This window comes from Theropithecus gelada, chromosome 10, assembly GCF_003255815.1.
Source record: "Theropithecus gelada isolate Dixy chromosome 10, Tgel_1.0, whole genome shotgun sequence".
NCBI classification, from domain to species: Eukaryota; Metazoa; Chordata; class Mammalia; order Primates; family Cercopithecidae; genus Theropithecus; species Theropithecus gelada.
The window spans coordinates 79,973,568-79,999,224 of NC_037678.1; the positions used below are offsets into that span (position 1 = coordinate 79,973,568).

The 25,657-nt window shown below is 37.4% G+C and overlaps 1 protein-coding gene across 2 annotated transcripts in view; it reads left to right on the top strand.

Annotated features, from left to right (window-relative positions):
* PLCB1 (phospholipase C beta 1) overlaps nt 1-25,657 on the top strand; it is a 753,090-nt gene that overhangs the window by 490,809 nt on the left and 236,624 nt on the right. For both annotated transcript variants that reach the window (XM_025399458.1, XM_025399457.1), the window contains exons 4-7: nt 6,084-6,221; nt 21,694-21,773; nt 23,493-23,546; nt 24,946-25,021. In XM_025399458.1, coding sequence (XP_025255243.1) covers nt 6,084-6,221; nt 21,694-21,773; nt 23,493-23,546; nt 24,946-25,021 — 348 coding nt within the window. The remainder of the gene's footprint in view (nt 1-6,083; nt 6,222-21,693; nt 21,774-23,492; nt 23,547-24,945; nt 25,022-25,657) is intronic.

Here is a 25,657-nt window from a genome sequence, read left to right on the forward strand (position 1 = left end):
CTAACGAGAGTTCCCATATAGTGCTGAGAATGTTTTCTGGCTATGGATAAGCAAGGGAGTTAGCACCCCAGGAATGACTGTCCACCAATGATGGATGAGACTGAACAGATAAATACTACAGTTTCCAGGCTACTTAGGAACATCCTAAGATGTATTCTTCATACTGTCTCCAAATGGCCCTAGTGTTTTGAGCCTCATTTGCCCAAAATAGTAAACCGCTAATTAACACAGTCTTTAAAGATCTTCTTCCCTTCTTGTCTTACTTCCCCACTCCTCACTGTGCTGTCTGCAGTCATCTCCAAAATAAATCACTTGTCCCCAGATCTTTGACTTGGGTTGGCTTCTGGGGCATCCAGACAAAGTTCCTGTCTGCCAAGCATGTGTATTGCAACCTGGGAAACTATTAGGTTGGTGCAAAAGTAACTGGGGTTTTGCCATTACTTTTTGCACCAATCTAATAGCTCAGGCAATGCAAATTTTGGAAATAGGTAATAGCAGCATTTTCCCAGCTCTGAAGTTGTCTCTCCACATTCTGAGCCTAATTTTCTTGGTCCAAGGACTGTGGATACTTTATTTCAATCCTTTTTTCTGCTGCTTCTATGGTCAGCCTGCCTGAATGCCCTCCAGCAGCTGCTTATCTTTCCTTCCTTCCTAGCTCTCAAAACTGCATTAAACCAGACCCTGAACTTGTTCCTGGGGATGAGGAAAAACCTAGGATGCTATTTAGGGATGCTCCTTTAACTTTATTTATCTCTTCTCTGTGACCACTTCCAAGCATGACCAAACTTTTAGCTCTATGGGAACTCCAGGGAACTTTTAGCTTCTCTGTTTGTGAACCAGGAGAATATTATTCTGGATGATCACCTTGCTGTTTCTTCTAATTTTTTTTTTTTTTGTTTTAGACTTAAATAGTGTGTTCACTTTAGCTCAATCAATTCAAGCCTGACAGCTTCAAACCACTTTCTTTTGGATGAAGATGCATGGCTACGCTAACTATATTTTCTCTTCTTCATCAACAGATTTCTATACTTATACAGTGACTTTACAAATTCACCATTATTCCATCTCAAAGCAAATATAAACGCTTTTCTTATGGTAATACCATTGCAGGATATGAAAGGGCAGTACTCCACCAACTTTTTTTTCTAGTATGTATCCATAGTTGCTTTTCTTTGACATAGTCAGTCTGTTCTCCTTCTACTCCCTCTAGTTAAAGAAATAACTAAAAAATATTTAAAGATTTTCCATCTGTTACTTGCAGGAAAAAAATACTTAAACAAGTAACATCCTCCAAGTCTTTTGCTCTATTTAGAAGAATATTCACAGCACCATATTTCAGAGTCATCATCAATGAGAATGGATAAGTGTTTCCTCTATAAAGGCTTGCTGGCTGTGTGAGCCACCTAAGCCACTGGTACACCCTGGTGAACAGAGTGACATCCTTCATCACATTCACATATAAAAGAAAGAAACCTTGAAAATGAGAGGTGTGAGGATAAGCATTGATTCAAAGAGAATTTGTTAATCTGTGTTTTATTTTCTGAGATGCAAATGTTGAATTCAAGGGTTTGATGGGAAACCAGCCTGGACATAAATATATATATTTCCTCTACAATGAAATTTGAATAAAGCATAGCAATTTGGCTCTGCCTTCAAAGAAAAGGTAGCTTTATCACTGTGAAGCTGAATCATATGAATCTCAGTTATGTGTAAGGAATCCATCTCTTTCATTTCCAACTCTTAGGTACTGATTGCTACTGGAAAGACTCTTATGTGCTTGATGATTGATAGGAATGGATTCGAGTTCCACCCATATAACTGTAATTCAGATTGAGAATATTGCATTAAGTGCTGGGAATCAAATTAACTTATACAAATCAATGGATAAGCCTAAAATCCAATAAAGATACATTTCATGAGTATGAAAAAAATGAGTAAGGTATATCTTCTACACCAAAAATGTTTCTGGTATCAAAAATAAAATCTAAAGGTCTTGAAGAGATGTTTTATTTTGTAGATACTTGGCATATAAATAAAATAACCTTTTTAAAAACTGATATTAAAAAGTAAGAATTCAAACCAGCATTTAATTCTTTTTTAAAAAATTATCCTTTAGCCTGTGTTTATTCCTTCCATTAATTTTGAATATTTTAAATGGTATAATACAGTAACACGTGCTGTAATTGAGTCCTTGCTTCTTAGGTGTAGAACAGTCTTTACTTTCTTCAGTGGCCAATTACCTGAAAATGAGAATCATTAACATGAGCTTTATTTAACAAGAGCAAAACTCAACTTTCTTTGCAACAGACATGAAGTAATTTAATCACAAATCCTGATGATTGAGAGAAAATGAATTTACTTAGTCAGACAGTCTCTATTTGGTAGCACTTATGGGAACAGAAATGATCTAGATTTAACTTTAAAAGTGGAATTCAATTATAGCTGCCAGGATTCTGAGTTGATCTGGTTAATTCCAGCCGTGAAGATACATCTAGGATATTCTCTGAAGAAAGGAGGCCTTGAGTGACAGCTTAGCAAAAATATGAAATTCCATGTTCACCTCACCTCTTACTTTTCTCTGAACTGTCTTCTTTAGTTTCCTCCAACAAAGAAATTGAACAGTTTTACAGAGTTATGGGTATGTTTTCTTTGTAAAATGTTTAATGAAGTTATATCAGTTGCAAGGATGGAAAAATATGTTGGAGTCTGGTAGTAACTGAAATAGGTAAATCCTTCTCTGGAAACTTCTTAGGAAGTTGAGTCTATGAGAAATACTCAGACATAAAACTCCTTGGTAAAATAGGTTTGGGAGATAAGATGGTTTACATGTAAGTTGTCTATCAGTTTTTGTTATTGTGGCTATTTTGATTTTATTTGTTTGTTTTTGAAACATAGCCACCTATTTCCCAAGAACTGAGTATGTCATACTCTAGAAACAACCACTTTTTACACATCTGTTTTCATCAAATTCCTTCTACCTATAAAGCCCTCTAAAAACTTTGTGCATTTGCAGTTTGTCCTTCCAGACAATCCCCTCTTTGTGTATTCTCTGAAAGTCTGAAAACAGATGAGGACAACTTGAAGGTACAAGTGTCTTTCTCAGTCTACCCCTTGCGTATCAATATGCTCAACAAAGAGTCGCATTCAAAAATAGATAAGTTATTGAGTACAGGTCAAATAAAAGTGAACTTGTTTCTTAAAGGAGAATTCTAACATAATCAAGGTTAGTGTTGATAAAAATGAAATAAATGAAGAAAAGATACAGTTTTAAAAATAAAATGACCACTGGGGAAAAAGAAAGTAAAGCATAGTTTAAATCAATGTGTTCCATCACTGAAAAAGGACGTTAGTAAGAAACTTGGCTTGTTATATATTTTCAGTTCTCTGTTTACATTCAGAACTATATGGTTTTAAAATATTGTGGTTTCTTCTGAGTAAATGTTTCTCAAATCTTCAAATGTTCCTTTGGTTCATACACAGTAACCTTTTTAAATTTTTTTCCCAAATGTTAACCATCCAGATGCAGAACCATGCAGTGAGTCCTCAAATACTTACCCCTCAGATTCAATCAGCAGCATCATTTTACCAGCCTGCTTCATCCACCTAATTCCAGACATCACTTCTAAATACTTCATTATAAATTTCTTTTTATATAAAGACTAATAGTCTTTTAAAAGATATAAAACACCTGTAATCCCAGCACTTTGGGAGGCTGAGGTCGGTGCATTAGCTGAGGTCAGGAGTTTGAGACCAGCCTGGCCAACATGGAGAAACCCCGTCTCTACTAAAAATACAAAAATTAGCCAGGCATGGTGGCACACCCCTATAGTCCCAGCTACTTGGGAGGCTGAGGCAGGAGAATCACTTGAACTTGGGAGGCGGAGGTTGCAGTGAGATCACACCACTGCACAGCAGCCTGAGCAACAGAGCAAGACCTCATCTCAAAAAAAAAAAAGAAAAAAGAAAAAAAAAGAAGAAAAAAAGAAAAGATATATAAGCAACAATTACTGGGAAAACTTTTCAAACAAATATTTCAGAAACAGTTGGTCATGTTTCTTATAAATTCTTAGTGGGAATACCAGAAGCTCTTTTCCAGAATTGTTTTCTACTCTGAGCACCTACTCTGGGTGATCCTTACTTGCCTTGAGTTCCTTTATCTTAAGGATGATTCAAGAGAATCCCTGACCCCCACACCTAGTGTCTGCAATTCCGAGAGGTGGCGATCTTTAACCGATCATCTGTTTATCAAATTTTGAGCAAAAATGTCAAAATGAGCAACAACAACAACAACAAAAATGGACATGAGAATTAGGTAGTAAAATAGTGTAGACTGAACAAAAAATGCTTGGGGGAGAAAAAAGCCAAAGAATGAGTTGTGTGGCTATCACTGGAAGGAAAGAAAGGGTCCAATGTATAGATCCAATTCATTTCCAAATATTTTCCCACTAAAGATTGTGGAGGTAAATATATTGATGGACTCTGTAATCACTGATTTAAAACTTGTGATTTATAATTACAAGTTTCAGGTGATTTCGAAGAATGCTTTTTCTCTTCTGAGTATACCAAAAAGAACCCCACAAAATGACAATTACTGATATGTTTTCTCTTTGAACTTTGTCTCAATGGTGTTCAAAAACTTTGATGCAATTAATCAGTTCATAAAATGCCTTGTTATCAAGTTTAATTGCCTTCACAAAACAGTCATTCTTCCCGAACATTCTCCTTTAATCTCTCATTAATGGTAGAGTGCTAAATGTTTCCCTTTTTTCTATTATTGTTTATTTAATAAAACTTTTGATAAAACCTCTCCTTTTCTGGGTCATGCAAATTGATGTTTTTGTGGTAGCATTTGATCTTTCTAGGAGGCTTGATGTACTTGATAAGCTTTCAACTTGTTAGTGAAAGTGAGATTTCAGTTATGTTAGGCAGAGCTTTGAAATGGGGTTTTCTTTCTTCATAACTTTCCTGAAAATGTGACTCTTCATGCGACCAAACAGAGAACGTTTTATTAACTAAAGAGAGAATTAATGGCACCAAGTAAAGTAACTCAGCTGAAAAGGTTTTGTTTGTTTTCTTTCTTGGTTGTGTGTGGTTTTTGTTTTTTTGTTTTTTAAACATTTACTATTTCTTCATAAGGATGATGTATATCAAAACCTCCAAAAAGAGGTCAGAATAGCCAGTCTAAGTAATCAGTACCGCTTGGCCCAGTATTTAGCTAAATAAATAAGAATGTAAGTGTATTTCTGTCTCAGAAGCTGGCCAGCAAATTTGCTAAGTGATTGATTTGATGCTTATTTTCTGCATGGACTTCTCATTTCCTTCAGGGCCTGTCCTATGGGAGGAAATCAGTTCAGTCAAGCTGACTAAGCCCTATTTTAGGTTTGAAATTTTGGAAAACTTTGAGCTTTGAATTTTTGGAAAACTCCCTTTCCCAGCAGGAATATATCTCCAAAGGATTTCCATTTATCATGACCCAAAGAATGCAACTTGCTCTGAAAAGACTGCAGAAGTTCCATATGTCCAAATCCCAGTACATTCCAAGGACAGAAGTGAAATCAACATATGCATGGCAGGCACCACGGTTTTGCTCACACTAATTCTGGGTCATTTTGCATCAGTATTCAGTGTTGGAGCAAGTCCACACAGAGAGCCAGGGCTGTGTTTCTTCCCTAGCCCTACGTAGGCATTGTCATATTTTAATTTCAGAATAACCACCTTCTTTATCTTAGTGCATTCAGGAATTGAGGAGAAGAATAGAGATTTTTCATTTCAATATACAATTTCTGGGATGATTGGAGGAAATAGAGAACCATGGCACATAAAAATGTGTGATAGGATCACAGAAAGAGCACTTAACTAAAGGCTATAGTCTTGAGCCAGAAATTGTCTCTCCACTACTCTGGCCAAGTTGCTTCATCTTTCTAGGTCATTTGTGGGATGGGAGCCTTAAACTCCTACAATTCTCTAGTAAGAATAAAAGCAACTTTGTTTTGAAATCATTCTAACTCAACAGAAGTTGAAGTTATGCTGTCACGTTGGAATCTCTAGTTATAGACTAATTATTTTCAACATTTATTGTCCAGGACCCCAAATTACGTGAACTTTTGGATGTGGGGAACATCGGGCGCCTGGAGCAGCGCATGATCACGGTGGTGTATGGGCCTGACCTCGTGAACATCTCCCATTTGAATCTCGTGGCTTTCCAAGAAGAAGTGGCCAAGGTATGGTGGATGGAAACCGCTAAAGCTTATCATCATGATCTGAATGCTTGAGCTATCATACTAATGCCTGCAAAAGACTGAATTTTTGTTATATTTAGCATGTGTTAAAACTTCACCTAAAAATAATTCAGCTGCCAAGTATAAGTGCAATTAAAACACTTCCAAATAATGGCATCGACTTAAGAATTATGGATATTTTTTTCATTAAGAATAAGCCGGCCGGGCGTGGTGGCTCACGCCAATAATCCCAGCCCACTGGGAGGCCAAGGTGGACAGATCGCTTGAGGTCAGGAGTTCGAGATGAACCTGGCCAACATGGTGAAACCCCTGTCTCTACTAAAAATACAAAATTAGCCAGGCGTGGTGGCAGGCACCTGTAATCCCAGCTACTTGGGAGGCTAAGGCAGGAGAATTGTTTGAACCCAGGAGGTGGAGGCTACAGTGAGTCAAGATTGCACCACTGCACTCCAGTCTGGGTGACAGAGTGCGGCTCCATCTCCAAAAAAAAAAAAAAAAAAAAAAAAAGATTAAGGTATTTGATGCAGTTTCTTTGCATAACAAAATACAAATAAAACCACATTCTATTTCATCTAAACACTTTCTCCCAAGTCATTCTCTCTTAGCCTCATCCCTATGCTGCTTCTAAGTCCATCTCATTTCCAGCTCTCTCCTAGGGAACAGACATCTTCAGCCCTTTTTAAACTTCTTAATCCCTGGGCAGCACCTAGTCCACCATAATCCATGTAGTAGTTACTCAGTTAACATGTAGAAGAATGAAAAAATAACACTTTAAAACAAAAACTTTAAATAATAATGAAAATAATACTTAAATAAGAACAAATAATATTTGTTCAATTGTGGACTAGAAAGATAAATTAGATATAGCCTACCCATTGAGGTGCTGCTATTCCACTAGGAGCGAGCCTTTCAGATACTTACAAAAATAGCTAGAAAGCAGGTATAATACAGCAAACAAGAAGCTGTGAACATCTGGGACCCCTAGATTCAAGTGCAATGCTTTCTCTAGAAATGTCCAATTGTCATTGAAAGAATACTGAAATGAGCATATTTAAAGAAGAACTTTCTTTTCCCATTTTTATAGTTTATAAAATACTAGTGACAGTCCTTCTCCTTCATATAACTTCCTTTAAGAGTTGAGAATATGAATCTAAGAATACTTTGAGTCTGTGTATAATATATAAGCCTTACAGAGCTTGTCATGTCATGCCTCATAGCTGCAGGGTCACTTCATGTCTGTGGGCATTGTCTGAATATTGCGATCTACAGTTTTTTAACCCTCAGTGCTCTGATGATTTTCTGAGCTACACCGAATATGCTGGCCTGCTTTCTTGCTTTCTTGCTTTCTTGTTTTCTTTTCTTTCCCCTTCTTTCCTTTCTTTCCTTCCTTCCTTCCTTCCTTCCTTCCTGTCTTTCTTTCTTTCTTTCTTTCCTTCTTTCTTTCTTTCTTTCTTTCTTTCTTTCTTTCTTTCTTTCTTCCTTCCTTCCTTCCTTCCTTCCTTCCTTCCTTCCTTCCTTCCTTCCTTCCTTCCTTCTTTCCTTCCTCTTTCTCTCTCTTTCCCTCTCTCTCTTTCTTTCTTTCTTTTTTTTTGACAGAGTCTCACTCTGTTGCCAGGTTGAAGTGCAGGTAGTGGCGTGATCTTGGCTCACTTCAACCTCCACCTCCCGGGTTCAAGCCTACACGCACATGCCACCATGCCCAGCTAATTTCTGTAGTTTTAGTAGAGATGGAGTTTCACCATATTGGACCAGGATGGTTTCAATTGGCCTGGTTTCTATGTCATTAGTGATTATTGGCAGGGGTTTATTTCTAACACTTATGTAATATTGACTTTAATTCTTATAATGGGATGCACAAAATGCCAACTAGTTTTAATATTCTAAGGTTTTTAGAAACTATGCTTTCCAAGTATTTTATAAACAGAATCAACTTTCTCTCTTTAAGAGCCAAGTTACTCATTTATTTCTATAGTATCATTTATACTTGGAGAGATTTCAGTTCAATGAACATTGTCTATGTGACATATACTTTATTTCCCTGCATATGAATAGATGGATAAATGAGTACAGAAAAAAAACAGATTCTAAATGTTTGCAAAATATTTTTAAAATATCTTTCCCCAAATGAACTATATTCCTTTTTTAAAAAGTGACCAATTTATGGGATGCACTAAATCTCAATTAAAAGCATGCAATAAATGGCAGTGGCTTTCAGGGAAGCTTTTGCTAAGAGTGAATATATTTATATTACACATCAATCTGCATATCTTAAGTTGCATTAAGCCTTTGTGCAGTCCTATCTAAAATATAGTTAATTTCCTCCTCTCTGTGGGTTCCTACCCACTAATTTTCCTTAGGGATTTTTATCTCCAATCCTTGTAATATTCCCCATCAGGAGTGTATCTGCAGAGATTTTCCCAGGGGCTACTTGATGTTCCCGGTATAATTAATGAAGCTATGGAGAATATTTTGCCTTCCCTGGCTGTGATGTTCTGTAGAGTATTTCCCCCTGCCCCACTGAAACTGCTCAGCCAGAAACTTAAGATTTGCAAGTACTACTGTTACCTTGGAGCATCAGGTATCACAGTCACCTAGGGAGCCTATTAAAACACACATTGTTGGGCCCCAGCCCCAGGAGGTCTGGGATGGAGCCTGAGCATCTGCATTTCTAACTGGTCCCCAGGTGATGCTAATGCTGCTGGTCCAGGCACCACACTTTGACAATCTCTTCCTTAAAGAAGCTTGGGCACAGTATTGCCAGATCTTGAATTTTCTTCTAAAAGGAGCTGCAGAATCCATGAAAGATGTTAAATATTGGCAACAGTTGTTTAAAAACACTATGTGAACCAAAAAAACACAAGTATGGTCTGAGTAAGACTTGGGGGCTTCCATAGGCAGCTTTTGTTCTAGATTCATATTAAGAAAAACATTGTGCTAAATAAAACCTCAGGTCCTGACCACTGAATACAATGGGGAAAGCACGTAACATTATCTTGCAGAGCAGAATCAGCACTCTCCACCACATTTGTTCATTCTCTAACTTCCAAACCATTCCTAGAGCCCTCTGGGTGCTTAAGAAATGTGACCTTTTAAGACAACATTTTTCAATAGACAGAGAACCCTCTGCCCCCTTAATGGTCATTGTGGACATTTTTCAGAAGTTTTATAATAGGTTACTTTTTTTGTGACTTAGATTGTATCCTATTCTTAACCACAGCATCTCTCATCCCTTATAAAGGAAAGAGGTACAGAATAATATAAAAGAAAATCTTTTGGATGTCTCCAGATTCCATTTTTAAACACGTAACTTGAAAATTAAAGAATAAGGGAGACAAATCATGCCTTTGGGCCAAATTTAAAAGTCAAGAAGAATACAATCGTTACACAATGTTCTACAAGTTTACCTTACAACACTCAACCCATTAATTCAACAAATGCAAACCAAGCAAACGAGAATTTACTGCTGGAGGAGACAAATATGGGTTTTTTTTTTTCTTGCTGAAAAAAGTAAGACTTTGTTGCAAATAAAATATGTTGCCCTTAAAGGCCATAATTTTGGCTCTTCTTGAGAAGGAACTAAATGGGACAGAACTCATATCCACGAGTTCTGAAATTCTGGCCCTAGGAAGGAACACAGTAAAGGGGAGAGAGCCCTAGAGAAGATGTCTATAAATCAGAAATGTTAGCATTAATCTTCTGCCAAATGGATATGAGCCTTCAAGTCCTTTGACAGTTTGGGTACATTCTTCATCTCTAAAATGAAGAACTTGGATTCATTCACTCATTTATTCAACAACATTTTGTTAAGCCTTCTGCAATGTACCAAGTTCTATTCTAGATACTGGGGATAAAGCAGTGAAGAAAACAGATAAAGACCCTTGCCGAAGTGGAGCATACATTCTAGGTGGGAGACACAATGAGTAAAATAAAGAAGTCAGTCACGCAGTGTATTAGGAAGAGATAGTGATATTGACAAAAATGAGGTAGAGATGGAGAGTGCAGTGGAAGAGGGCATTAAATAGGGTGGTCAGTGCAGCCATCTCTGGGAGGTGACACTTAAGCAAAGACTGGAAGGAGGTGAGAGAGCAAGTCAGGAGGATGTCTGGAGAGACAGCACTGCACTTGCACTACAGCCCTGAGGCAAAAGATAGTCTGGTGTACTTTAGGAACAGCAAAGGCCAAGTGTGACAGCAGCTAGGTAAGCAAGATTGAGGGAAGGTAGTAGCAGAGGGAACTGAGGAGGCAATTGCAATTGATTTTGCTGTAGGGTGGCATAGGCTTTGGAAGGACTTTGGCTTTTACTGTGAGTGAGATGGAAGCCACGAGAGGGTTTCAGCTGAGTATAGATGTGATTTGACTTAACATTTAATCAATAATGAACTGCGTGGCAGAGGGGAAATAACGGAAGCAAGCAGATTCATTACCAAACAATTGAAATATTTAGGTGAGTTGCTAGTGACTTAGACCAATGTGGAATGTGGAGGAAATAAAAAGGAATCCAAATTTGCATGTATGTATACACATACACATGCACACACACACATGTATATTATAAAGGAGGAAGTGACAGCGTATGTTTATGAATTTTATGTTGCATGTGAAAGAAAGATGCATGGAATCAAAGATGATGTTAAAGTTTTGGCCCAAGAGGCAAAGATAGAAATATCATTTACTGACATAGGGAAAATATAAAATAGAGTATAATTTTTTGTTTAGGAATATATAGCAGAAGTTCAGTTTTGGTCATGTTCAGTTCACGTAAATTTGGGGGTCATTGGGTGTTTGATTGTATTAAAAAGTCATCATACTTTTTAATGAAGCTGGATGAGATCAGCCAGGAAGTGACTGTAGATAGAGGAGACATCCAAGGGCTGAATCACTGACACTCTAACATAAAAGGAAAGAATCAGAAAAACGGAAGCTGAGAGGAGGCAGCCAGTTAACACCACGCTCATGGGAACTGAGCCAGATTATTTAATGTTTTATTGAAATGTAGCATACACAGAAAAGTGCACAGTTTCTTACTCTATACCCTGATGGAGTTTTGGAAAAGGAATATATCCACCTAATCAACATCCAGATCAAGAAACAGAGCATAACCAGCACCCTAGATATCCACCCTACCTACTTACCTCTATATTGGCAGTTAACATTATAGATTAGTCTTACCTGTTTTTAAAATATCTGTAAAGAAGTAATACAATAAAATCTTTTTGGTCTGACTTCTATTATTCAACATTATATTATGAGATTTAAGAGATTCTTCTATATTTTCTGTGTGATTGTAGTTTGTCCATTCTCTTTGCTAAGTAGTAGTCAGTAATTTACTTACAGTTGGTAGACATTCAGGTAGTTGTGAGTTTAGGACTGCTATAAATAATGATGCTACAAACATCTGCCTTTCTGAGAGCTGGATATTGGAGTGTAATGACTGGTCATAGATCTTTATGTGTGCTGCTTTGATAGATACTGTCATTTTCTCAAACTTGTTGAGCCATTTTGATTTTTAAATATTATTTCACACATAGAAGAAAAATTTAGCAGAGGATCTCTGTACATTAAATTATTACATTTTGAAGTAGCTGTCACAGAAGAAATGCGCTCTCTGAAAATATGTTCTATAATCTGAACATTAGTCTTTAGTGTTTGTAATTTTAGATTCTTCGCCCTCTGTAGTTGTGAGTTTCTTGGAGAGTCTAATTCACTTATCTCAAGGGTATGAGTATGATTTTCTGGAAGTTTTCATTAACTTCATCTGTATCAGTTTCTTGTGCACAATCTAAATAACACACCTGCTCTCTGAATTTCCTAACTAGCTCTCACATCTCTTTCCTGCTCCCCCTTCTTCCTGCCGTCTTGTTAAGCCCTTGTCAGGTCTAATGTACAATCATTACCTACCTATTTCCTGAAATTCTCTCACACTTTGCTCTACAAATCTGCCTGCTCAGCTGCATAAGAATGGCCTTTTAAAAAAATAAACTCATTCCTGATCATATTTTAAATCATTTTCATTCTCTGTTGCCTGCAAAATGAAGTTTCTATGCATTTAGTGAACAAATATTTATTGAGGGCCTAGTATGTGCCAAGCATCTCACTGGGCACCGAGGGTTTATCACTGACTAAACATAGCCCCTACCCTCAGGTACTGATGGTTCACCACTTTGACTGTTGCACTGTTCTGCTCCAGCAGTTCCTAACTATTTGTGATTCTTCTGCCTTTACAATTTTAATAGTAATGCCTTTATAATATGGTCATTTCCTACACTGCCTTTCTCTCTTTTGTCCACCAAGAAAAGTCCTAGGCCTCCCGAGGCACTCAGTATCAACTCAGTTCATCCATCTCTCGCTCCATCTCATGACTTCCATGAATAGCCCACTGTTCTTTCGTCTGTTGTTCTGTGAACCTTGAACATATTTTCAATTAGTTATTACACTGTAATTATCAATCAGTGTGTCTGATAACCTATCCTGTATTTGTGAGCTGATGAAAGTCAAAAACAATAGTTTAGTCTGTTTTGTATTCCCAGGATCTAGCTTAGTGCTTGGCGCAATAAATGTGGGAGGTGTGAGAGAGGAAAGGATGGGAAAGGAAAGGAAGGAAAGGGGAAGGAGAAGGGAAAGGAAAAGGAAAAGGAGAGGCTTTTGAATTCTTGAAAATAAGTGATAGGTCACATAAAATCTAAGAGTCATAATGGCTTTTAACATCATGTGCTCCAATCTTTTCATTTAGAGTTGGGAGAAATTAAGGCCCCCTAGCAAATTGGTTGCTTCAGGCTTTTCCCAGAATAATTCTCTCTCCAGCTTGCCAGGATTCTCAGTAGGAGGACCCAGGTGCCATTCATTATGATGGCTTCCATTTTCCTAATCTTTTTTTCCCCAAAGCTAACCTTATTCCCACTCAGAGTTACTGTGACTGTCACTTCCTTACCCAGAAGTTGCTCCACACTTTCTTAAGCAAATGAAAATAACTCCTATTTACCAAATAGTTGACACCTTTCAGGCCAATGAAATGAGAGAAGATGTCACAGAGAGGGGAATTTCTTTTAAGCAAAAGACATTATAGTCTATGAAATGAAGTTGGGAAATAGAAAAGAAAGAGGGGCAAGTGAAGGGGTCTGCTAAGGCCGCCTCCAGGCCATTCATCAAAAACTTCAGGAATTTTCTTAGAATTGCTCTAAAATAATAGTATTAGCTATTTAAAAGTGACCTCAAGAGATGTGAGATTCTTATATTTATTTTTATTCTGGGAGCATACGCATTGAGGTAAGAGTTTTCAAATACTTGCGTATATTCTGTACAAAATGTACACTTTATCTCATTTCTATTTTGAATTTCAAACCAATTTATGATGAGTAAGCAGCAGTAGCTGTAAGTTTGACTTTAAATGATGAAAAATGATTAAGAAAAGAAAAGATAATGCCATAAATTGTGTTCAGCAATTTGTTTTGGGACATAATGGAAAACTGTGCATGACTTCCTTACGAGTAGAATACATGTGCCAAAAAGATCACTGTTTACAAACATGAAAAGTTAGATCCACAAGTTGTTGTGTTTTGTGAGATCATCATTACCTGCTATTCCTGACCTTATTATATTTAAAAAAAAAAATGCCTGTGTCGTCTTAGGCTATTCCTCCACCCAATCATAAAAAGGACAAAGTTCTTACTATGTCAATTCATTGCACTATTAGTCTTGGAATTTTATAGTGGTAGGTGTCCTTTGTTGGAGAATGAAATTTACTCTACATTCTGCACTTTTTGGATATGTGTCAGGCAAATGAAGGATGAACAACTTAAACTTTTGTATTGTGAAAACATCATCTATCTGGAACATTTGTTTAAAAGCTCATAAGTCAAAAGAAAGACATTCATATTGAAAAGATTTTTATTTAAAAAAAAAAAAAGGCAACTTGGATTTCAGTCTCTCCCTTACACTCACAGAAGCAGCAGCAATTGCTATTCTGGTGATTGTGGAAGAAAGCACCCCTGCCTTCTGTCTCCTGGGTGTCTTTTCTGCATTTGCTAAGCAGGAGCTTTTTTGGATCCAGACAGTGTTCAGTGGTGCCCACATAAAAGCAATTAACGTCAAACTGAAGGGAAAATGTCAACCCTGAGTCATAGAAATGATTGTGATTTCAGACTGTGTGCTACTGTTAGTACAAACTCACCTCTCCCCAGAAAAAGAAAACAGAAATGCATCAGCAATAGTATCTCTTCTTTCCTTCCATCCACTCCATTGCACAGAGACAGGCTACTCTTCCGCGTACCTCTGTCTGCCTGGCTTCTGATGCCTGGCAGCTAAGTAAGCCCTGATTGCATTACCTGTGTGCCTAGCGTGGAAGCAGGAACACGGGTACCACAAAAAAAAAAAAATCACCATAACTTTTTGGAAGGAAGAAGAGTTCTAAGAAAATCTGGCTTCCTTGATTAAATTTCTACCTCCACATATAAAATATTGGGGATGGCAGGGGAATATTGACATACTTTGAGAGAGGCAGGTTGATCTGTTTCACCTTTCACCTTGATATTGGTTGCCATCTTTAGTAGTTAAGCCAAATAATGCCCAATGAATAAGCTGGCACTACGAATTAAAAACACTTTTTGAAAATACCATGCTAATAATTTTCCTAACGACTATATTATAATTTTCATTCATTCAACAAGTATTTACAGGCATAATCAGCCAATGAAAAGGAGAAACAAGAAGAGGGAAATTAAGGAAGATATTACAAGAAAACATCTGAGAGCTAAACAAAAGTACTGGTCTTAAAGTCTAAATAGCAAGTATAGGAATGGAGTAGGTTCAGGTAATCAGTAGGAAACTAGAAGATGACAGATAAATGAAAAAGACTTATTTTTTTTCTCTCCAAAAGAAAGTTAAGGTAGAGGGGTGGGGATAAATGTACCAGAAATGTATTATCCAAATATCAACCATGCTAAAACATGTAAGAGTTTCAACAACTGAAGAAAGAACTTAAAAAGATCCATATATACTTGTTATTAGGAGTGTCCCTTTGGAGAGCCATGTGGGTTACGGTGTTAGAACTAAAACAAATAATCTGATATATTCTAATATATGGCCCAGCAGAAAACTATAGTTGCAATTTCATACTCATGTAAATTTTTATTGGACTTGTTTTAAACTTTCAGAATCAATTTATATGCAAATAAAGTCGCAATTATGAATGCTGAACAAAGATAAAAACTGACAATTTAAAAGTGAGTTTAAGCTAACAAGAGTTGGAAGTAAAAGGAATGGCAGGTAAGTGTCCTCCTGTCACAGAGGAGCCAAGGGATACTATTTTTAATGAATGGATCAAGAGAGTTTGAGTATGTTGCTTGAGTGTTTAGAGGTGACAGGGAGGAACGGGCATGAGTGATAGAACTCTTAACACAAGCAAGGAGAAAGGGCAGGTGAGAGATGGAGTCAAAGATTTAAAGCCTCCTCAATCAGAGCAGGATATTATAGTCGAATTCTAAAATCAGTCAAGAAAAAGCATTACACGCGTGCACACACACACACACACACACACATGAAAAAAGCATCACACACACATATATATAAATAGAAATATGTAAGTAAACCCCAGAAATTTAAGAACAGAAATGCTGAAAATAGTTGTTAAGAAACAGAACTAGGACATAAAAGTGATCATTGCCTTTCCAACCCCTCTGAACAACTTTTAAGAAACTCTGTCTCTGTTTCATTGATAAATAATAGTTTTTTAGGTTACTATCATTTAACAAGCATATGTTACACCTGTCACTGGTCTAACATGAATTATCCCAATTCTCCCAAAAGTCCTATGAAATAAGTTCTATTATTACCTCCATTTTATAAGACATGAATATTGGAGGACAAATTTTAAAAGACTTGTCCAACATGATTCTGTCACTCAGGACTTGCATTTGGCCTGGACTAACAGAAAACCAAATCAAACAATAGCTGAGACAAATTAAGGATTTTTAATTTGTGTTTTGTTCGGTTTTGCTTTTCTTTTCTTTTTTTTCTCATGTAGCCGGAAGCCTGTCATGGGTGCCACTGGCTGGGGTGGGCATTGTGGGTGGTAAGAGAATTTACCAAGACAGTAATAGGTAAAGAAAGGCAGATTTATTAGAGAAAGTATGAAGATATGTTGCAAAGGTGCAATGGACAGCACAGCAGAGAAGGAGCTGTCTGCAAAGAGGCAGGGATTGAAGGGAAGTTTCATAGGGTCATGATGGAGGGGCTATGTGCAGAATGAGGTCATGCTGCTGGAGTTACTGGGAGTACGTGCTGAAGGAGATATTTGGGAACAGAATGTTGTGCCAGCGGCTTGTCTGTGATTAGCCATCTCAGATTGTTCTCCCCAACCTAGGGCGCTTTCCTCAATGTTGCTTACTTATCTTATTAGGACTCCACAGGTGGTCTCTGGCACTGATTCAGGAGCTCAGGGATAACAAGGCTGAGTGAGGGCCCTGTGATTCTCGTGGCCTTTTTCTCATAGATTGAGATGACTCTGTGGCTCTATTCCATTTACGTTCCCTACAGTAAAAGGAAAAGAGCACCTATATCAGGAAACACATTTTCCCAGAACCCTCCAGCAGGCACCTGCTTACGTGTGATTTGCCACGTGGCACATGGTGGTCATCCAGCTGCTAAGGACATTGGAAAATGGATATATTTTTTCAGTTGGACATATTGTTGGCGTGAGTACTGTTGGGTCTCTGTTAGGCAAGACGGATAAAATATATATTAGATAGCATTTAGCAGAAGGTCCCAGCTAGAAAATAGTAGAATGGTGTTCTGAAATCCAATAAATTATATTCATAATAAGCTAGAAAAAGGATCTGCAATATGAAAGTCAGGAAGAGCCATTAAATAAACTGATATCAATATTTTACTTTTAAATTAGAAGACAAGAAAAAAAAAAACTGTGTTTAAGAGTCACTATTCCATGGCCTTCACAGGCAGTGAGAATGATCAAAGATGGAACAATCAAGGCCAAAGGCAAAGAATCATTCTCATAGCAGAGGAAGAACTAACGGGATTGAGTTACCAAGGGTCAAATACCCTCTTCATTTGAAGAGAAGAATCTAGCTTGCAACAAGGTTTAAAATAAAGTTGTAAGGTATGATTAAGGTAATTTAAAACAAATTTATTTCCAAATGAGAAAATTATATTTCAGCAGAATTCTGTCATTAAATTATAAGTTAATGAGGAACTACCTGTGCCTAGTTCACTAATCAGTTTTCAAGTAATGCAGTTTTAATTTTGTCAAACTGATTTCATAATAAGCAGATAAGCAGCATGCTTAATGGCCAAGAAATTGCGATTGCTCCCCTTTTTCTGTTTCACATACATCTTACTAAGGAAATTAGCAGTGTTTTTTTTTACAAAAATCCTTTTTTATGTGATCTTTTCAAATGGAATTATTTCTGTAGTGAACAACAATATCAATTATTATTAAAGACCCCACTTACATTTATTGTCTATGGTACGCAGCACTGAGGCAGATACAACCAAGGTAATAATTAACACTGAGACTGCTAGGATTCAAAGGCATAATAGCAAGTGTTTTCATAAGAGTGACATGAGACTGTTGGAAGAATCTTTTCAGGAATATGGTAGATTGACATGAAATCCACAGAAATGAAACTTTGGGGGTTCCATATATGAGCACACAATTAGCATTTTCTCAGTTGTATAAATGAACAATGACTCAGGAAACTAGCAGGAGGGAAGGGAGGAGGTCTCCCCAGTGGATGCTAAGAATACACCTGAGACTCCCAGTGATACAACTGTAATCGTCTCATTGTGAAAAACTTCAACAGAAACAAATATCTCTCCATTCTTCTACTCTGTGCCATGGACGTTGCTCTTTGGGGGAGTTTTAATTTTTCCTGTTGAAGAATTCGCTTTAAGTTCATTTTCATTTTATTTCACCACGTTAAACTTTTCCCATTTGGCAGAGGAATGTCAAGAGGACTAGGACATGCTAGAACTGACAGCCTTGACTCTTCCTTAGACGATCAGGATACCATTTAGCACAACAGTGCTTCACTTATCTGAAAAAAAGATGCTTGAGCAACAGTTCTTCAGAATACAGCCCAAAACATCAACCAAAGCATAAGTATGTCTACCTAGCCAACATAGATGCCCAAACCCTTACACAAAAGCTTCTGTACTTTATTAATCGGAGAACTTGCTAGTCCCATGTTATATCTAGGACTCCTAATGTTTGCCAACTATTCCAATATAGTTCACGTTACAACAGAAATGCATAAAGCCAGTATCACAAGCCCTCTAGCCAAAAATGGTTATTGAAACTTATAACAATAGAGGAGATATAAAAACTAATTTTAAAAGACATAAATTATAAAGCATGGAAGTCAGTCACTTTCATTTACACATTCATTTATGCAGTCAACTCAGTGATTATGAATCTATTACCAATTTTATAAAAAGAATGCGAGGCAGAACTATGAGATCCCACGTAAGTTATGAAACAACACACACCCTTTCCTTCTGTCTGCTTTCCCACAGGGCTCCTACGCAATGGGCGTATGCCATGTTTGCTATACTCTCCCCTCTTCTGGTCACTGCTTCTTTCCCAGATCCAATTACTCTGTTGTCATGGACAATGCTAGGTTCTTACCTGATTGATTGTTCAAGAGGTAGACCAAACAGACCTTTCCCAGCATTCTTGTTATTGAAAATGAAGGAATTAGCCAGACCTTCTCTGGTGGTGAAAGACACCATATGTGACAACTCTTGGTGAAGTTGGTGGCCCAGGGGAAGAACCTGTCAGTAGGGAAAAGAAAAATGCCCTCAGGAAGAGAGCAGCGTAATGGCAATGAAGAAAGCCTGTGTGCATTCAATCTCCAAATTCCTGATGATCGTGTATTATAAATGCATTCTTTGACTGTAGTTTTTCCTTCAATTACAGGAAACGACACAGTGCCCTTAATACTTTCTCCTGTTTCTTAAGTTAGAGTAGTGCTTTTGTCAACTGTAGCCTAAAGATATTTGAATAACATTATCTGAAAATAATTATGCACCTTTCCTTGATTTGAGCAATATTATTATGCTAGTTGTCCTAATCATGACAATATTGAGTCCTAATATGTTTCCTAGCTTTTAGTTTATTTGGGGTATTTTTATAATTATGTATGATTGGCAATCATTTCTTTTTGAGTATAAGATAAAAACAAGAACACTTTGACCATGATATAAGATCTTCACTGCTACCTAACACAGAAAAACTGTACCAGAATTTTTTCCAAAATTCTAGATGTTCAGTATAGTATGATAAGTGCAGTGAGTTATCAGATAGTCCTTTCTGATTTTAACAAAAGGCTTTCCAGCTCATGTACCATCTTTCACCATGAAAAGATTCTTCACTGCGTCACTAAGACAAATGCTCAGCAGGATGAATTCTAATGCATGCCAGTAGTGAGAGAAATGTATTCAGCCAGGTGAGGCAACGCTGGCTGAGTCACACAATGTTCCTCCTTATGCACATCACACACCGCCACCCCCTTATGAGTAGAGGTGATCAGAATGACACCATTATCAATGACAGCAATAGGAGTTTGCCAATAAATAAAAAATAAACATAAAACACTAAAACATAGTTAGGACCTTTACATGTCTCACCAATATTAAAATATCTTGTTTTAAATTATTATATATCCCAGGAACTTTTAAATATTAATTCAATAGAGGACAAGATAAACAGTGAAACACAGATAATTTTTAGGGCAATGAAACTACTCTATGTAGTTAAATCTCCCCAACTCTTTCTAATGCTGTACCTATTTCTGGTGTGAAACTAGCCCCTGGTAAACATACAAAACTATATCTTGCCCTCAATTATAGATACTTTTACTCATGCAGAAAGTTGGCAGGGAGCTAGAAGTGTCTAAAGCTTGGCCATGAGCCTATAAAATATTATACCAGAAACACATTTTTGAAACCAGTAGTTATTATTCTTAGTTTAAAATTACCTATTTTGAGGAAAATTGATTTTTAATTTGTTAGATAGTTATTGTGAAATGCTCTTCTGTGTCTACATAAAGCTTGGTGAGCAATAATTTTGCTTCTGTCTTGCAGCTATTCTGTACTGTCTTTTTAAGTCCTCTGCCAACACACAGAGTTCAAAGTCTCAGTATTTCTCACCTGGACTACTGGACTGTTACAGCTTCCTACCTGAGTTACTTTTCTTTGGATTCTCAGCCTCAAATCCATCCTTGACCTGGCTGCCAGATAATCTGTCTGATATGCAGCCTAGCCCCGGTATCACATTTTTTTTTTACCAATTTATCTCCAAACACTTAAATGCTCTTTATCCTCTGACCACAACTCTACTTTGTTGTTGCTACCCCCTCTCTCTTTTCTAATTCCTATTAGACTACTTTTTGTTTGCTCTAACTCCTGCCATGTTAGCTCACCTCTGGTTCTTTTCCCAGTTTTCTCTGCTCAGGTTTCCCTCTTTTCTTCCCAATCACTCTGTTCCCTGCTCCTCCAGTTCCATCTCGAATGTTACTGTATTACGTGACAGCATATTATCATATTCCTTTCATCATTCCATTCCTTATCATATCATATTCCTTAAGTCAGGAAGCAAAAAACAAAAGACAAATCAAACAAAAGTAGAAATAACAAAAAAACAGGTGTCAAAGCAATCAAACTAAAAGACATTATTTCATTGAAGAGGGAGCCGAGTTAACTACAACAATATCAGATGATGACCTAGCTCTTGTGTCATCTTCTCTTGGAGAATTTTCTAGGGGTTTGGGCCCAGAATGTGTTGCGTGTTCCAAATAATCACCCAGAATGGAACTTCTATATTTGTTTGTAGACTTGCTCTTTTCCATTATCTTGGAAGCCTAGTGAGATCATTGCTTTGTGGTATGAGGTAGGGATTAAGATTAGGAGAGTAGTGAGACATTGACAGTGTTGGGAGAAGGGAGAATACTGCATATTGTGTGGCATTGTGATTGACTGGTATAGAGAATTTCTAGAACTGTAGTTAACAGTTAAAGATATCAGGTATAGCTGCTTTGGCATGAATAGTAGAGCAGGAAGATTATGTTTGCATGTTCTGTTGGAAACATATTTGATCATATTTTAAACTTTTTAATGACTCTTTATCTGTTTGTAATTCAAGGAAATAGTAAAAAGTGTTTAGTTATTGAAGGGAAACATAGCAATTTTCTATTTATACAAATTTTAAAAAGCGGAAAAAATCTTTGTGTACAAAGAACATCTCCTTAGGAAAAGAGTAGTCCCTCAGGGACTTGAATTTACTTATGTCATTTTTACCCAAAAAAGGGATAATAAAACAAAAGAAAACAAAAAACCTTTGGCATACACATTGAACTAATGTGTCTTCCTGGAAGCCAAGCTAAAAGCATGTGTCTAATGACTGTGCAGTATTTAAGCTAATGCAAGTGTGATTTACATTTTTCAGGAATGGACAAATGAGGTTTTCAGTTTGGCAACAAACCTGCTGGCCCAAAACATGTCCAGGGATGCATTTCTGGAAAAAGCGTAAGTCACTCTAATTTTATTGCTAAGGGCGTTGCTTCTTCTGAGTCAGTTTCCTTTCTCCTTTGTGAGTCTTCTGTTTATGCCACACTGACTTCTCACACTGATGAACATAAGTTTTCCTTTGGGATTTGTTAGAGAACTGATACCTCCCTGGTTCAGAACTGGAAGACTTCCAAGAAAGATTGCTCTTTCCTCCAAGCTGCACATCCGTGTTACACCTGGGCTGAACTTGCATGAATGTCAGTGCTTTTGACACACAATAAAGAGACACTTCCAAATCCTGGCAGCTGTGCTCAGAACTAAAAATTATTAATATCAGATAATCCTCTGCTTCTACATCTGCGTGTGTCCTCTCAATTATTAATCTGAGGAACAGCAGATGTTCCTCATTTCTCTAGAGTTATAGATCTCTGATAGATGCTACAATACCTTTCCTGACTACTTAAATCAATAGGCTGATGTCCTGATTCCATCCCATGTAGATGATCCCAGCAAGTGTTAGTAAGAAAAGAGAAAGGATCTAAAGGAAAGAGAAGAAGGAAAATAAGGAAAGAAAAGCAAAACAAATTGCCAGATCACTCTGGAATTGCCACAGCCTTTCTAAAGCTTCTTTGACCAAGGAAAATAATGACTTAGGCAAGATGAGCAGCAAGGAAAGCTGGTTGTGTTCGTTTTGGAAGCTGTGGCTGGTCAGGAGGTTAGGAAGTCTTTAAATCAAAACCACAAGTGGAAACATTAATAGGTGGTCCTCTATTTTGTTTAACAGAGTTGTCTTCCCTCTTCTTATGTAAGACATACCCATCATTCCAGACATAATACCTCAGCCACATTCTTTTTTTTTTTTTTTTTTTACTCTTCTATGAATTCCTTTTGCTTTTAGTCAATATCTCAGGTCTTCATTTAAGGGCTTTTTTATGGGATTGCCTCCTCTCCTGAGTTTGTTACCTTAAGGACTCTTCCTTCATGCCTCCCCCTCTTCCCTTCCTTTCTTCCTGTTTCTTTTTACCTTGTCTTTGATTTTATCATCCTTCTTCTAGAATATGTTTTCCAGGCAATGTTTCTAGAACATTTGTTCTTCCATGCAATGTTAGTGAAAGGGGACACAGAGGTACATAACATGTTTTATCTGAAACATAGCACGTTATTGCTAGTTGGCTAATCAATCTCTACTACGAATGTCTATTCCAGAAAGATGTCTCCCTATGAATAGCTACTATGCACATGTCTTTTGGTGAACATATTGTGAATATTTTTGTGGCGCACATCTAACTTTAGGATTGCTGGGCCTTAATGTGTACAGCTTCCTGAAGTAGAATTCCTAATGTATGCATCCATCAACAGTGACCTAGAGTTCTCATTCTGAGAATGAATATATAAGCAAACAATAAGCAAAATATGGTTAGATCTCAGAAACATACTATTGAGTGAAAGAAGCCAAACAAAAGAGTATGATTCCTTTATGTAAGGTGCAAAAACAGGCAAAAGTAATCTATGCTATTTGTAGTCAGGATAACAGTTCCCTTGGGAAGGGCTTCTAGAATGCCGCTAAAGTGACAACATTCTGTTTCTTAATCTGGGTGCCAACTGTGGAGACTTGGGCAGTTTGTGGAAATGTCACAAAGTATACAAAGGCATGGGCTTTTTTGAGTGTATGTTATTCTTCAAGAAAAAAAGCCTTTTTAAAAAAATCAAACCCTTGTTTTTCTGCTTCTCCAACAGCTATACTAAACTTAAGCTGCAAGTCACTCCAGAAGGGCGTATTCCTCTCAAAAAGTAAGCTTTGTGAGCATTTCTCATTATTCATTTTATTTTCCTCAAAGATCTGAATCCGTGCCATGGCTCTGTTTTGTTTCTCCAGCAGCCTAAGTGGGAGTGTGGAAATGCGTGGTAGCCCCGTCCTCCCTCACACATGTCTCATGTCAGTGCAGCTGCTTTCCTCATAGACATCTCCCCGGGGCTTCCCTTTCCTCTGGCATTATTTTCAAGAAATACCAAAGCAGGAAGTGGGTGGAGGAAGTGGAGGGACCCTTACTGCTAAAACCAAAAGGCCATCTGAGATTCAGATCTATTCTGGGAGTGGAAATTGGCTGACCTCAGTGCCTCTTTCTACCAAGATGGCTGTAGCCCTCAAGCAGTGGTTGCAACCTCAGATGCTAACTGGAGCCAGGCAGGGAATATAAATGACGAAACAGGTCAGGAGGAGGAGGAAAAACTAAAGAGCAAACCTTGTCTAAAGGAGACAACAGCTCATCTCTACCATATATCCTGTGGGACTGGTGAGCACCTGGTATTAGATTGTCTAATGTCTTTATGGAACTCATAAACCTAAATTAGTAAATTAAATTGTGCAGTACTTAAGTTTTATTTTTAAATCAAATTAGTAACCAAAACAAGTCCATCTCTAGGTCATATTCAGCCAAAAGTCTTTAACTTTTGACTTACAAGCTACTAGAAAGCTTCTGCGAATACACAAATTAAGCCAAGCACAGTGGCTCATGCCTGTGATCCCAGCACTTTGGAAGGCCAAGGCAGAAGAATTGCTTAAGGCCAGGATTTTGAGAGCAGCCTAGGCAACATAGTGAGACTCCATCTTTGCAAAAATTTAAAAAAATTAGCCAGGTGTGGTGGCACATGCCTTTAGTTCTAACTACTAGGGAGGTTGAGGTGGGAGGATCACTTGAGCATGGGAAGTGCAGTAAGCTGGGATCATGCCACTGCACTCCAGCCTGGGCAACAATGTGAGACCCTGTCTCTAAAAAAAAAAAAAAAAAGAAAAGAAATAAAAGAAAAGAAATTAATTTAAAAATAAACAGAAATTAAAAATTAAATTTATTAATAATGCAAGGTACACCTTGGGGCAATGGGTAGTAGTAGCAAGGGGACAGAATTAATAAGGATGTTTATTTTAGCGCTTAATATTGGAGATTATTTAATACAATATTTTTTAACTGGGTCAGCACCATAGTCCTAAAATATTTATTTTTTACTGGATACCTTAATTTTAAAAAGCACACAGGTTGATGCAAATGCTTGGAGGAATGTATCTTTTCATTCTTTAAATATGAATAACAAATAGATTTGACTGAATGGAATATTTTGAGTTGGATCATCTATTAGTGCTGTGATCCATGTGCCACTTAAACCTCTCTCCTTTGTTGTGTTCACTTCACAGCATATATCGCTTGTTTTCAGCAGACCGGAAGCGAGTTGAAACTGCTTTAGAGGCTTGTAGTCTTCCATCTTCAAGGGTGAGCATGTTGTGTTATGCTATAGTCTGAATGTTCAGCCCTTCCAAAACTCATGTTGAAACTTAATCTCCAATATGACAGTTTTGAGAAATAGGGCCTTTAAGAGGAAAATAAGAGCCTCCATGATTGATGGGTTAATGAATTAATGGATTATCATGGGCGAGGAACTGGTGGCTTTATAAGAAGAGAAAAACAGACCTGAGCTAGCATGTTCTTCCCCCTCACCATCTGATTCCCCGTGCCACCTCTGCCAAAGTAGAGAGTCCCCACTAGCAAGAAGACTTTTGCCAGATGTGCCCTCTCGACCTTGGACTTCCCAGCCTTTGAAACTGTAGAAAATACATTTTGATTCCTATATATTATACAGTTTCAAGTATTCTGCTATATGCATCAGAAAACAGAGTAAGACTGAAAATTGGTACCAAGAGGTGGGGTTTCTGCTCATAACAAATATCTGAAAATGTAGAAGCAGCTTTGGAACTGGGTAATGAACAAAGGCTGAGGAAAGTTTATAGAGCAGGCTAGAAACAGTCAAGACTCTGACGAGGCCTCTTTTTACTCCTATAACTCCAATCAATATTACAATCTAGAATGACCATTGCTTTTTGTAGATAAAAAAGTTACCTAATAAGGTAA